The sequence below is a fragment of the Phoxinus phoxinus genome, assembly GCF_949152265.1.
Source record: "Phoxinus phoxinus genome assembly, chromosome: 24".
In the NCBI taxonomy this organism is placed as follows: domain Eukaryota; kingdom Metazoa; phylum Chordata; class Actinopteri; order Cypriniformes; family Leuciscidae; genus Phoxinus; species Phoxinus phoxinus.
This window is the reverse complement of record NC_136899.1, coordinates 11,540,873-11,555,448: the sequence shown is the minus strand read 5'-3', so window position 1 is coordinate 11,555,448 and position 14,576 is coordinate 11,540,873. Positions and strand designations below refer to the sequence as shown.

Sequence of the window (14,576 nt, the reverse complement as noted above, 5' to 3'; positions counted from 1 at the left end):
AATCAAATTTAAGTTATTACATTTCTTTACTGTCATCTTTGATCAATTTAATGCAAGATTTTTATGTCTGATTAATTTGAAAGAATTAGTTAAAAAATGTATAATGGTTTCCACAAAAACATTTAGCAGGTGAACGTATTATTTCAACGTTAATAATAATGAGAAATGTTTCTTGAGCAACAAATCAGCATATTAGAATGATTTCTGAAGGATCATGTGACACTGAAGACTAGAATAAATAAGGAATAAATCTTGAAGGAATAAATCTTGCTTTAAAATATAGTTAATTTAAATTGTAATAATATTATTTTTTTATTATCATTAATATTCTGGACTATAATGGGCAGTAGTGTTAAACAGAAAGTTGGCACCTGCGATTTGCACTGACCCGTCCTCCCCCAGCAGGATGTTTCCAGCTTTAAGATCCCTGCAGGCAAACGCAAACACACACACACACACAGATGAATACAGATGTGGATCGCACAGTTTCAGGAAAAAGTATAATAATAAAGACCTATTAAAGGGGGATTCAACCAGAATGAAATGAGTATGAGTGCATGATGTTTCTGGTACAGACAGCAGCATCCAAACAACTGTGGTCATGGTGCACTCCTTGCAAACAATATGAACACTATATCTGTCCCTCTGCCCTGTGTTTAACACTCAGCTGAAAGCCAGCGGACATCTCCTCTCCTGCAGAACTGATGATCAAGTCATGTGTGTGTTTGTGTAACACAGAGTTCTTCAATCCAGGGAGAATCTGCACTTTTTGCTTCACTGCAAAAGTACAGTGTGTTTTCTATCTAACTGGCAAAGCTGAGACTAATTAGGAGACTGATGAATGGTTCATCGGATATTCTTGAGAATAATTCATGTTTACAGTGATGTTTTATGATACGGTAAGCATTCAGGGTCTGTGTCCTTGTATATAAAGTCATTTCAGTGTGCTGAAAAAAATATTAAAAATGAGCCAGCCAAATGCTGTCAGAAATGTTGTAAGTTGCTCTTGATATTCAGAACTCTTGTGTGATATTATATTTAAGTGCCAGTGGAACCCATCAGAATACATTGAACATGATTAAATTCAGCTCACATGAACATTTAACTCACATGTTTATTAATTTTGATGTATTACTTTCATTATTTATTAATTACAATTAGAGCTGCTGTCAATATCGATTAAATCGCATCTAACATAAAAGTGTGCAAATATATAATATGTGTGCATACATATAATGTGTGTGTGTGTGTGTGTGTGTGTGTAACCTGATTATACACATTTAAAAACTTTTATATTAGATATGATTAGAATTTTAATTTCTTGCATTATATGTTACTGTCCAGCTGGGGGCAGCAGAGATATGAACTAAACTGAAGATGAAGAAAAAAACAAAAAACTTTTGAACATAATAATACGACTTTGTTTCTGTTATCATAACAGTCACATTCTCTTGCCATGACTATATGCAATTATACGCTTCAGGGGTCCAAAGCCATAATTGCAACCTTTCTGCATTATGAGCACGCACACACACGCGCACACACAGTTATTTACTCCTGCTGGGCAAATCAAAACATACTAACACATGTCCACTCCAAACTCATGCACATTCAGAGGTGTTCTTGAAGAAGAGTAAGAGATGTTTGGAGTGGTTGGAAACACTCCTGCTGTCTGTGAGCACAGCTGATAATCGCTCGCATGTTTATCAGACAGGGCACTGAGAAGAGAGAACATGTCTGATTTGGAAACCGAGATATAAACATTGAAGAACAAGATGCAGTGAACAGGATATGTGGTTTATCTGTGTGTGAACGGTACAGAATACTGTATTTACACATGTGCATATGGTTTTCCTCAATTACAGGCACATTTATGACCCAGGGGCAGAAGCTGAACAGATTTATTATTATTATGCCATTATTATTTATTTGCACCTTTTAAATACAGGATTAAAATGGTATATATTTTATTAAAACAATTATATATACCATTAATGGCACCCCTGGTAAATATGATGTAAAATGTGGATGTAGAAAATAAATCGGCGTTATTTATCCCTTTGATCTTTCATTCAAAAAATGTGCAGAAATCTAACCTTTCATTGCAGTAAAATAATTTAATTTACATTATGAAATAAATGTTTTTCTCCAAAAACACATTGGCCACAATTATTAGCAGCCCTAGAATTTTTTACGAGTAAAATATCTCTTAAGTATATTCCCCTTAATATTTACCTTTTTTAACACAGCAGGGTGACTAGGAATATGAAATTGTCCAGCCATGACTTCTTGTTTCACTGCAGTTTAAATATGAGGAAACACAAAGGCCAAATTCCCTAAATCATCCATAACAATGTCAATGAGTAAAACCAAAGAATATAGTTCTGATGTGCATCAAAAGATTGTTGAACATCACAAAATTGAAAGTGGCTGTAAGTAAATAGCAAAATAATTGAAAATCCCCATTTTGACCATCAGGGCAATAATTAAGTTCCAATCAACTAAAGATGTTACGAATCTACCAGGAAGAGAACGTGTGTCTATATTGTCTTAATGCATGGTGAGGAGGAGAGTTTTGAGTGGCCAAGGACTCACCAAGGATCACAGAGGGAGAATTGCAAGTCTTGGGGTCAGAAAGCCTAATAAACATATATATAAAAAAAAACTACATCACCACATGTTGTTTGGGAAATTATTAAGAAAAATCTTCCTCGCTCATCCAAAAATAATCTCCAGCATATTCAATTGTCAGACACGACTGGAACTTCAAACAGGGCCGGGTCCGGATTCTATGGTCAGATGAAGCTAAAAAAGAGCTTTTTGACAGCAAACCCACCAGATGTGTTTGGTGCAAACAGGGATCAAAAGTACCCCATGCCTACGGTTACATATACTGCTGGATCTTATATGTTGTGGGCCTATTTTTTTGCTGGAGGTCCTGGACATCTTGTTCAGATACATCATGGTATTATGGATTCTAGCAAAGATCAACAGATAAAAAAAATCAAAACCTGACTGCCTCTGCTAGAAATCTTATAATGGGCCGTGGTTGGATCTTCCATCAGGACAACGGTCCAAAACAAACGTCAAAATCGTGTTACGGAGCACAAAATCAAGCTTCTGCCATGACCGTCCCAGTTCCCTGAGCTGATGAGTGGAGTGAACTGAAGAGAAGAAGCCCCAACATGGATCTGGGAATCTGAAGGATCTGGAGAGATTCTGTATGGAGGAATGGTCTCTGATCTCCAAACTCATCAGGCATTATAGGAGAAGACTCAGAGCGGTTATCTTGGCAAAAGGAGATTGCAAAAATGTTAATTTTATGTATTTAATAAAAGGGTGTCAATATTTGTGGCCAACGTGCATTGGAGAAAAACATTTATATCATAATGTGATTTCCCCCCCACTTTCAAGTCTTTTACTTCAATGAAAGGTTCGATTTTTGCACATTTTTTGAATGATCAAAAGGATGAATAATGCAGATTTATTTTTTACAGCCATTTTTTATCATATTTACCAGGGGTGCTATTAATTCTGACCACAACTGTATATATTTTATTTTTTAATATATATATATATATATACATTTTTTTTTTTATATAGTTTAAAAATGTTGTTTCAATCTGCATCGACTATGACGAATTTCTTTTCTTTTTTCAGTGTAAGTGCCAATTCATATTTTATCTTAGAAACTTGGAGGACAAGGAAGTCTTGGACGATTATTGGGGGAATGATAATCATACTACAGGGTTCAAACTTCCCAGTAAGCAACTGCATCATCACCATATAAAACCCAGATGGTACTAGGCAATCCGAAGAATGTCAGAACAAAAGCGGAATGGTTTCCTGAGATCTAAGCGATACAGATCTCTTACAGGCTCAGCAATGATGTCACCCCTCTGTGGGAGCCATGACAACGTGTTCTGGTTTCCCCAGCTGACACTCAAAACAAAGAGAGCCTCAGTGTGAGGACAGACCCAAAGAGTCCATCTGAGTCCAAGAGAAGCTCAATGCTCTACATCGACAGATTGTTCTTAAACTGCGGCGAGGGTGAAAGACTGCACGAGAAGCCACGAGGGAGAGAGTAGATGGGCGAGAGGATTTTTGCATCCATCTGCTGGACTTCACAGGGCAGTGAGGATGATGAAGAATTTTGCTGCTTCACTCCATTTTGACAGCTGACCTCATGCCAGCCTTAAGCCACAGTGTCTAATTGCATCCTCCAGGGATGTGGAGGGTACCGTGACTCCCTCCTTGCGGCACACACACACATATATGGTCAATGGTGTTCAAAAGTTTTGGATCTGTAAGAATTTATGTTTTTTTTAAAGTCTCTTCTGCTCACCAAGGCTGCATTTATTTTTAAATGTATTTTATTCCTGTGATCAAAGCTGAATTTTCAGCATCATTAAGGTCATTGCACACTGAGTCCGAAATTTTCGCATGCGTTTTTTCGTATCAATCATTCAGGGGCTCTGAATTGCTAAAACACCATTCAAATGCTTGTTACAGATGCGAAAAACGCAGAAAATCGAACCAGTTCCGATTTTTTTTTATGATGGACGAAAGTTTCGGAGGCAGTGTGTAAGCGTGATTGACATAACGTGAGGTTGTATTTATTTTTTAACGTGCAAAAATTTCAGATTCGAATTTCGGACTCGGTGTGCTAGGACTTTTACTCCAGCCTTCAGTGTCACATGATCATTCAGAAATCACTCTAATATGCCGATTTGATGCTCAAAAAACGTTCATTATTATTATCGATGTTGAAAACAGTTGTGTTGTGTAAAAAAAAATTCTAAAAGCTTTCTATTTTAGATAAATGCTGTTCTTTCTATTCATCAAAGAAATAAAAAAATTAAAAAACAGTTTTCAACATTGATAATAATATGAAATGTTTCTTGAGCATCAAATCAGCAAATTAGAATGATTTCTGAAGGATCATGTGACACTGAAGACTGGAGTAATGATGCTGAAAATTCAGCTTTGATCACAGGAATAAATTACACTTTACTATATATATTCACATAGAAAACAGCTGTTTTATATTTGAATAATATTTAACAATATTACTTTTTTGGGGGTATTTTTAATCAAATAAATGCAGCCATAGTGAGCGGAAGAGACTTATTTTAAAAACATAAAAAATCTTACCGATCAAAAACTTTTGACTGGTAGTGTGTGTGTGTGTGTGTGTGTGTGTGTGTGTGTGTGTGTGTGTGTGTGTGTGTGTATAGATGGAGCACTTCAATATGTCCCATCTAACATATAACAGAGAAAATCTGGCTAAGTAATTAAAGTCCATCTTCCAAAAACTATGTGCAAAGGGAACAAACTAAATTTGATGTCAGATCTAAAAAACACAAGCTTCCTACAAGTCAAAAACGACCTCCCGTCCCACTGGCGGCACAGCACAGAGCAAAAAGACAAGGTCTCCTTCATTTAAATTCAGAGTCAAGCTTGCAAGTCATGGGTATTTAACCAGACTAAAAGCCTGCAAATTATTTACACTGTCTGCTTTAACAGGCCTGTGCGTGTACAGAGGGAACAAGGGATATGAGAAGAAAGCAATTAATATAAAAAGGGAGAGATATACAGAGAGAAACCGACAGTTGATTTAAATTAGCCATCAGTGAGTCATCACCGCAAAGAGTTTATTGACTTCTGAAGATGAATGTCTCGGATAAACCAGAAAAGGAATCTTTGATGAGCTTAGTAAAAGATTGGGAATGAAACGGCCATATATGCTTGGCCTGCATCAACTGTTTTAAAGATTTAATGATAAAAGACTGAAGGGTACGATTAGACTAGAGAGCTCGCTAAGTTTTTCCACGGATTTCCATTGGAAACTCAAGCAGATGTAGATTCTGAAACGGAATTCATTAATTCCATCATTCATCATCTGAGATTAGGCTGATTAAATGGAGTCTCGGTCCAGAGGCATCCTACAGACCTTCTTTGTGTTGAAACCAGTCCAGTCTTAAAGAGACAGTTCATTTCAAAATGAAAATTCTGTCGTTATTTATTCATTCTCATGTCTTTATTTACTTTACTTTACTTACTTGAATCTTGCACGATATTACAAAACTTCTGAAACCTACAATAACTTTGTGTGAAAAACAGGCCAAAATTCAAGTTTTTTCATTCCCTGAAAATCTTCCCCTTCCAGTGAGTGGTTAAAGAAATCATTTGAATGATTAACAAGCAAATCAGTCCGATTTGTGAATCAATTGTTCTTTCAAACCAGTTCTTTTGTGCGAATGAATTGATCAGGTTCACAAATTAATTAGCCTAAATGATTCATCATGGATTTAATTATTCTTACTGGATTTATTTTTGTTATTTTTGCATGGAAAAGATCTGCATTAATATATTCTATGAAATTCGGTTATCCATTAAACGCATATTTCTAACAAGCGCAGTTCACCTTTATTCCACAAGGTGGCAATGTCTGATACACAATGATGAAGTGTTTCACTCATAGTTACGGCAGGCAGAAAACAAAAGAATAGGAAGCATCATCAGCAAAACTTGAAATGGCTCAGCGATTTACTGCAGAGCGAATACTGAACTGTATCTAACATGTTATATATAGATCCGGGTCACTAAAGACCCGAATATGTAATAATAATAATAATTGGCGAAACATTCATGCATTTAAGGGTTAAACAAAAAAACAAAAACCAGCATAGAGGCTTAGAACAACATGACGGTGAGTAAATAACGACAATTTCTAAGTATTCAAAATCTTTTCTAAAAGTGAGAAGTGTTACCTGTGGATCTGGCCGTTTTTGTGGAGGTACTCAAGACCCTGAAGGACCTCTTTCAGCACTGTAGCAATACTGGGTTCATCCAGCACACCGGTCTTGTGTTCGCCCTTTGAAATGATGTGCTTGATCACATCTAACACTGAGCCTGCAACAAGGAGAACACGGAGAGCTGTTAGTAGACATAATGTTGTGCGGTCATTAACTTCACAAGTGCACATGAGCTTCTGTAGAGGGCACATGTTATATACTAGGCTGTTTTGTGGCGGACTTACTGGCCGATGATCATCATTCTTGTGCACTTGGCTAGCGTGCATGACCTTAAAGCTTTTCCAGAAGGTCAGCTGCTTCCCAAGATTTTTTTGTCTTTTGTGCCCAACAAACAAATATTGTTTCAACCTTGATGGACGGAAATATGGACACCCAAAGCAAATGTTTTAGGGAAACAATCTGTCAACAATTTTTTTTTTTCCATGATATTTAATTAAGGCATATGCAGGAGTCCATGACGAGAATGTTCCATCAGCAACTTTATCAACCAGTTAGGCCATTTTTTTTTTTTTGGGGGAGTTGGAGGACGGCCAGCACCTCCCGCAAACAGCGCAGACAGACAAAAGATCCTTAGGGAGCGGATGTAAACGGCATAAACCAAAAAGTCCGCTGGCCTTCATGTGTCAGGGAACGCTCTGAACGGCCTCGTTTCAGAAATACGTTAGACAAAGGCGGTCTGTTCATGCAACCACCCTAGAGTTGCATATGTAATTCCTATCCATGTGAAAAGATGGAGAGAACTAATAGCAAATGAAATTTCATCCCACTACCTGAAATGAAATTCTGAGAAAAAGAATGCGGAATTCCCAGAATTCTGATCAAGTTAACTGCCATGGCATCACCGGGTTCTCTTCACTGACGCCGACAGCGGAACTTTAAACCCTCCGGGGGAGAGGAAGTCCAGCAGCGTGCCGTCAGTGGACTAGAGTGGGCGGCTGGCCAGTGTTTGTGTGGGGCAGAGCGACAGTCCAGAGGCACAAGGATATTTAATAGCACAAGGATGGAAACATTATATTAATACTCAAAAAACAACTTGTCCAAACACTACCATTCAAAAAGTTGGGGTCAGTAAGATTTGTTTAAAGAAATTAATACTTTAATTCAGTAAATATGCATTGAATTGATCAAAAGTGACAGTAAATGCATCACAGTATTTCAAATAAATAAATACATTTCTACTCAAAGAATGTTAAAAAAAAATTCACAAAAATATTAAGCTGCACATACATGTATGAAAAAATACAGGTCCTAGAATATTGTAATTTGAAAAAGTGCAGCATGACTCACCAGGAAAAACTGTGAGATCATAGCCAAGGAAATCAAGGTAGTTTATCACACCCACACCCTAGCTCATGGTGAAAGTGATTTGAGAAACAGAAAAATGGCTTATGTGTTTTCTTATTTTGGTTTCTTTTTTTCTTCTTCCGTGGTTTAAAAAGGGTATCGTCGACCTCTAAGTGGCCTGAAGGTTGTTTTATATAAAAACTCAAATAAGTGAGCATTCGAATGAAAGAAAAACAAGACGGTGAAAGTGTGTGTGTGCGGGCATGTGTGTGTGTGGCATGAAGCCAGCGCACTGCTGACTGAGCGAACAACACATCAAGTTTCACTGACGGCTACGAGCTGGATTAAGAGGAGAGAGAGAGAGAGAGAGAGGGAGAGGGAGAGGGAGAGGGAGAGGGAGAGGGAGAGGGAGAGAGAGGGAGAGAGAGAGAGAGAGAGAGAGAGAGAGAGAGAGAGAGAATTGAAAAGAGTAAATTATGCTACTTTAGTTTACAAACCCAAAAGTTACAAACGTTTTTTCTGTGGAACACAAAAGGAGATATTACGCAGAATGTTCATGCTGCTTTTTTCCATACCATTCCATAAAGTGTGGCGTACGTTCTCACACTACAAAAACAACAAAAGGCACCATAAAAGCTATATGGAAATAGTCAGTATGATTCGTGGGCTATATTTCCTTCTAAAGCCACATGACAACTTTGAAATATAGCGCACAAGTTGTATGGATCACTTTTTTGTGTAATTTTTGGAGTTTGACTTCTGGTCACCATTCACTTTGGCCCCATTTACACTGCATGGTTCAAGTAACCCAATTCTGATTTTTTTCCTCTCGTGTGGCACAGATCGGATATGACTGGCGAACGTGTAAGCAGGAAAAAAGCACATGGATTCCGATATTCTCAGATCGGTTTCAGGCCACACTCATATGTGGAAATAGATGAGATATGAATCGGATACGTGCATTTTCATCTGCAATGTAAGCAGACAAATCCGATATTCCCCAGTAAATGCGAGTCGTACGTCATTAAAAAAGGGACGTCAACTGCGATCACGTGACTTCTTAATGGCGCGATGGAGGACAAAGGATCAACATGTGGAGGTTGTATGAGCCTTTGGGGCCAAGAGACAGTGCAGGCAAAAATGCAGGGTTGTTACTGAAATAAATCAGTGTTTGAAGAGATTTCAGGACAGATGCACGGTTTTAAGCGCTCGTGGCTACAGTACCAAAGTAAAAAATATATATATATATTGCTGACCTTTTAAAATAGTGTGGAAAGCAAAACACTGGATATTAATTTTGTCTGCATCCATTGCATATCGCGCTGTTTTACTTCCTTATCCATACGCGTCACTTTTAAAAGATGATGTAAGCGGGTCGTCAAAAAATTTGGATATAGTCAGCAAATCGGAATTGGCCATCAAGACCTGCAGTGTAAATGCAGCCTTTGATTGAATGGAAAAGAGCAGCGTGAACATTCTGCTTAATATCGCCTTTTGTGTTTCACCGAAGAAAGTGATACGGTTTGGAACTATATGAGGGAGAGTAAATGATGACGTGATGGGGGGGTTCATCAAGAAAACTTCCCCAGTGTCGGATCCCAAGAATGTTCATCCTGGAACGCCTCAATCATGTGAAGCCCCTGAGGTGTGATGGAGATGTGACTGTAAACGCTTCTCATTTCATTAAATACTAAACAAATGGCTTAATGTCTTGTTCACATGAGCCAACTCACATTCCACATGCTCTTGAAAGTAACTCTAACAGTGACCATGTGGTGCAAAAGCATTCTTGATATTCTCTCATGACACTTTGAGGGAAAGCATCACCAGGAAATCTCCCCAATGACCTTTCTGTAATTCCAATTATGCTTCCGCAACAGGAAAAGAAAATGACTCTTTGTCCAACAGTTGTCAGACTATCTGACACTGCTGCCTTCCTAAGGATCCTGCATTGGTGTGGGTGGAACATGCCATGTCGTGCCCACTGGGCCAAAGGGCACAGGGCCATACGGGGCTGCTGGTGAGGGAAAGATTACTCTAAGAAAATAAGGGTGGAGGAGAAGAGGGAATAAAAGGAAGATAGGAAGCATCTGTTGTCTCTCAGTGGGCTGAGAGTCACTACGGGCATAATGCCATATTTCAAAACATTGTGCTTAAAATCTACGAGACAGCGACAGCTTAAAATATTATTGCACCAAAAATTTAAATTGCTTCGGGTAATCTGCTTGCTGGATGAAAAAAAAATCTACATTCATGCATGTAGTACTGAGTTTATATTGAAATTCCTGATAGTATGCGTGTATGTTTGTACTTAATGTGTATGTGTGTGTGTGTATAATATGCTAAGTCTCCAAAATTTTATCTGCTTAAGTGGATTGTTCATCTTGACCCTGTGAGACAGTCATTACATTTAGTATTGGATATCATGTTATTCATGTTCATGTTATTGGTTATTCAATAAAAAGGGTACCTTTTCTAGGCTGAATAGGAGATTTCTAAAGTCATTTTTTATATATTTTACATAAATTAATTGAAACACATAATTGTATGTAAATTTAAATATGCATTTTAATATATCATAGGATGCAATAAATAAATAAGTTATTGGATTTTTGCTGATTTGAACATTTTTACATCACTATGTGAGAAGACTTTATTGTAATTTAAATATTCCGTCAGATAAATAAAATGTTTAAGCATAAATTTAATTCTATTCTATTCAATTATTTGAAAAATTAATACATTTTAATATATAAAATAATACAATTTAATATATAAAATAATACAAAATAAAATATAATACAAGTTATTGGATGTTTGTTGATGTATAGAAAATGTCTACTACTTCAGCTACTCCACCTTTTACTATATGATAATATACTTTTTTTTTCAGTATTTGCACATGTACACAAACGGCACCGGTTTTGTAGAATGACTCATTTATATCCAGTGCAGCACACAGGTGACAGCCAACAATGAGTGCTTGTAAAGTTGTAAAACTCCCATCTAGCTGTAAAAGATCTACTCACAAGTGCCGTTCAGAGGCCAGGGAGGACACTTCTTTTGTGCTATGTGCTAATGAAGTTATTGATATTGTTCCCTATCTCACATACCTTTGTACCCAACAAATAGGCCAGGCTGAGAAGGAGACTATCTGCCAGACTTTCTTCCTGTAAATGCCATGAGTGAATAAAGCAACTATGAGATAATTCAATTTAAGCCCATTTTGCCTTCAGGGTACAGGACAGTATAGAGTACACAAGTTTAGGGAATGACAAAATTAGTGTAAAAAAAAAAAAAAAGCATAAAGATATGGATATAGTTTGTTTTGTAGTTCTTTCCTGAACGCACTTCCTATGCTGAAACTATGGAATGCCACCAAGCAGCTTCATGTAAAATCACATTCCTATTGATTTCATCACTTCTGACAGCTGTCAAAGGGCACGTTACAAACGCAACTGTCAAGATGAGACGGTTAAACGCGAAGAAGTCAACTTCAGGCTACCAACTAAGAGATGTCTTTGAGCAGTACAGCTCTTTAACTGTTAACTGAAGATGATTGGCTAATGATTGGCTGATTTTTGCAGTTATATTTAAAGGGATAGTTCACTCAAAAATCTAAATTGTTATCATTTACTCACCCTCATATTCCAAACCTGTCTGACTTTATTTTTCATGCAAAACACCAAAGAATATATGTTGAGGAATGTTTGAACTGTTTTTGTCCATACAATGGAAGTCAATAGGGTCCAAAACAACACTGATTGGACCCAATTGACTTTCTTTGTATGGACAAAAAAAAACACTCTTCAAAAATGTTTAGTTTTTGTGTTTCACAGAAGAAAGAAAGTCAGTTTGGAATCATATGAGGGTGAGTAAATGATGCCAATTTTCATTTTTAGCTTAACCATCCTTTTAAGACCCCTACCCTTTTGTACACAATAAAAACACAGCAGTATCTGTTATGTTTAAACTAGCTGCCTGCCCCACAGCTGTGAGACCTGTCGTGTCCTACCTTCATACTTAAGACGGGCTGCGTGCCACCTGGGCATCTTCAGCTGGCAGAAGCGGGAGGAGGAGGGCACGGCAGCTGATGACAGGCGTAAAATGAACTGCGATTATCCAGACAGAGTGATTTCAGCTCTGCACCGGGGGAAGAAAGGCCGCGTCCCACGGCTGTCAGTGTCAGCATGAGCCACACTATAATCTCCCTGTCCAGCACTTGGCTGCGTCTGGGACAGAGCATTACACGCTGGCTTGAAACATATCATCAAACTCTCAGCAGTAGCTTTAAACAATGGGGTTTGGAAAGACAGGAGCACTACTGGAGCTTAAGGACGCAATGCAATCAAGAAGCAAAACGGGCTGTTTAAACCTCATAAATAAAACCAGGGCTGCACGACATTAGAAAAAAACGGACATAGCAATATTCAGTTTTTCTGCTATATATATTGCGATATGAAAAGATGCAGGAATTTTCACCCTATGATATGAATAGCCATATTTGGAAAAAATGTATTATTCTCGAGTGAGTGGGGTGGATTTTTTGGGGAGTGCATCAGCATTATAATAATAATAAATATTAATAATAATTACTTTATTTTTGAGTGTGAAATCCTTGTAGGGCTGAACGATTTGGGAAAAACATAAAATTGGGGAAATTGTTCATACATGGGTTTACTTTTTACAAGAATTAACACACTTATTTCAGTAAAAAAACAGTTTAAAAAAAGTTTTCATAGGCCACATTCCCACTGTTGACCAATTCAATATATACTGTATATATGGAGCACTTCAATGTGTGAAGTTATGATGTTATTGTGACTATTATTTAAAAAATAATAATAATAACAAAATCAGGAATAAAATTGTAATAATATTATTATATTTTAAAATAAATTAAATCTGGTAATTTTTATTTATTTTACTGTAAAATTACTATACAAATATTTACGTCTTAATTTCTTCGGTTTGCTGAATAAAAAATATGAGCTGTCAGTTTCAGAATAAAGCGCCGCTGAAACACCGTATAATGAACTACGCATCTGTAAATGCCGCGCTTCACTCTGAAACCGGCAGCGCATATTTATTTGTAACAAAAATCGTACCCTGTGGAATTTGACAATCGCACTATTAGCCATATTTTATTTAGATATTATGTGCAGCCCTGAATAAAACTATTTACAGCAACTTCACAGCTGGAAAAAAAAAGTACGTAGGAGGGCGGAGCAAGATATGCTTGTGCATGTCTTAGGAGAAATTCATCAAAAGCCAGACTGGCAAGATTGTCAAAAGATATCTGTGCTGGTCCTGGATACAAGTGATAATGCAATAATGCTGTAAGATAGTGTGAGTCTCAGGCTGCTGCACTAATGCATCTGCTGTAATTAACAACGGCCTCTGATTAACTCCGTAGGGGAGCTCCTGGAAAACTCTATTATCATTCTAACGGCTCATTTGAGATCCCAATATAGCACCTGAAATACAAACACATACATTTATTTCTACTACCAAGAGAAACCATCTATGCATCTCGGCAAAACTTAATTTAATGTGTCAAACAGTATTTGATAGATGAATGACCAAATAAACACTACTGTTCAAACTTTGGTGTCTGTAAGATATTGTTTTGAAGAGAAATGAATAGTTTTATTCAGCAAGGAGGCATTAAATTAATTAAAAGTGACAGCAAAGACGTTTATAATGTTACAGCAAAATCCTATAAAAAAAAGAAGCTAATTTTAACATTCTATTCATTAAAGAAACCTGAAACAAAAAGTATGACGGTTTCCACAAAAATAATAATTAGCACTACTGTTTTCAACATTGATAATAAGAAATGTTTCAAATCAGCATATTAAAAGGAGTTTTGAAGGATCATGTGACTGCAGATTTAGCATTGCCATGACAAGAAATAAATTACATTTTAAAATAACAGTTATTTTAAATTGTAGTAATATTTCACTGTATTTTTTAATCAAATAAATGCAGCCTTGGTGAGTATATGAGATTTTTTTATATCGTACCAACCCAGAACTTTTGAACTGTGGTGTATGTTGTTGGTGACCTGCACATATTCATAGCAGCTTTTTTATAGGCTTTTAAAGAAGATTAATTATATATATTTTTGTTTCTTAATATTTTTTCTTTCTAGAACAGCAAGTTTATTGGATATTATATCTCCTCCACAGAAATGATCAGGTAGCTGATAACGGATATGTGTTTTTCCGCAAGCTAATACACACCCCAACATAACTCTAAGGCATCATATGGTCATGTCTAATGACCGACAACAAATTCAAGTAATTAAAATTACAGTGTTTCTTTTTCAATAAAAATTCAGTCTTGATTTATTTGTACTTCTCTCAAAGCTCCTTCAGATGTTGCCTTCAAAAATCAACCAAATCAAGTCCTCTCAGTACACAGGATGTTGCATCAAAATGGGAATCGACATAACAGAATGGCTTTTTTCAG

General features: G+C 36.8%; 1 protein-coding gene across 1 annotated transcript in view; it reads right to left on the bottom strand.

Annotated features, from left to right (window-relative positions):
* oxsr1b (oxidative stress responsive kinase 1b) overlaps positions 1-14,576 on the bottom strand; it is a 46,775-nt gene that overhangs the window by 9,327 nt on the left and 22,872 nt on the right. The window contains exons 4-5 of the mRNA XM_079602505.1: positions 6,774-6,915; positions 372-427 (exon numbers count right to left, since the gene is read on the bottom strand). Coding sequence (XP_079458631.1) covers positions 372-427; positions 6,774-6,915 — 198 coding nt within the window. The remainder of the gene's footprint in view (positions 1-371; positions 428-6,773; positions 6,916-14,576) is intronic.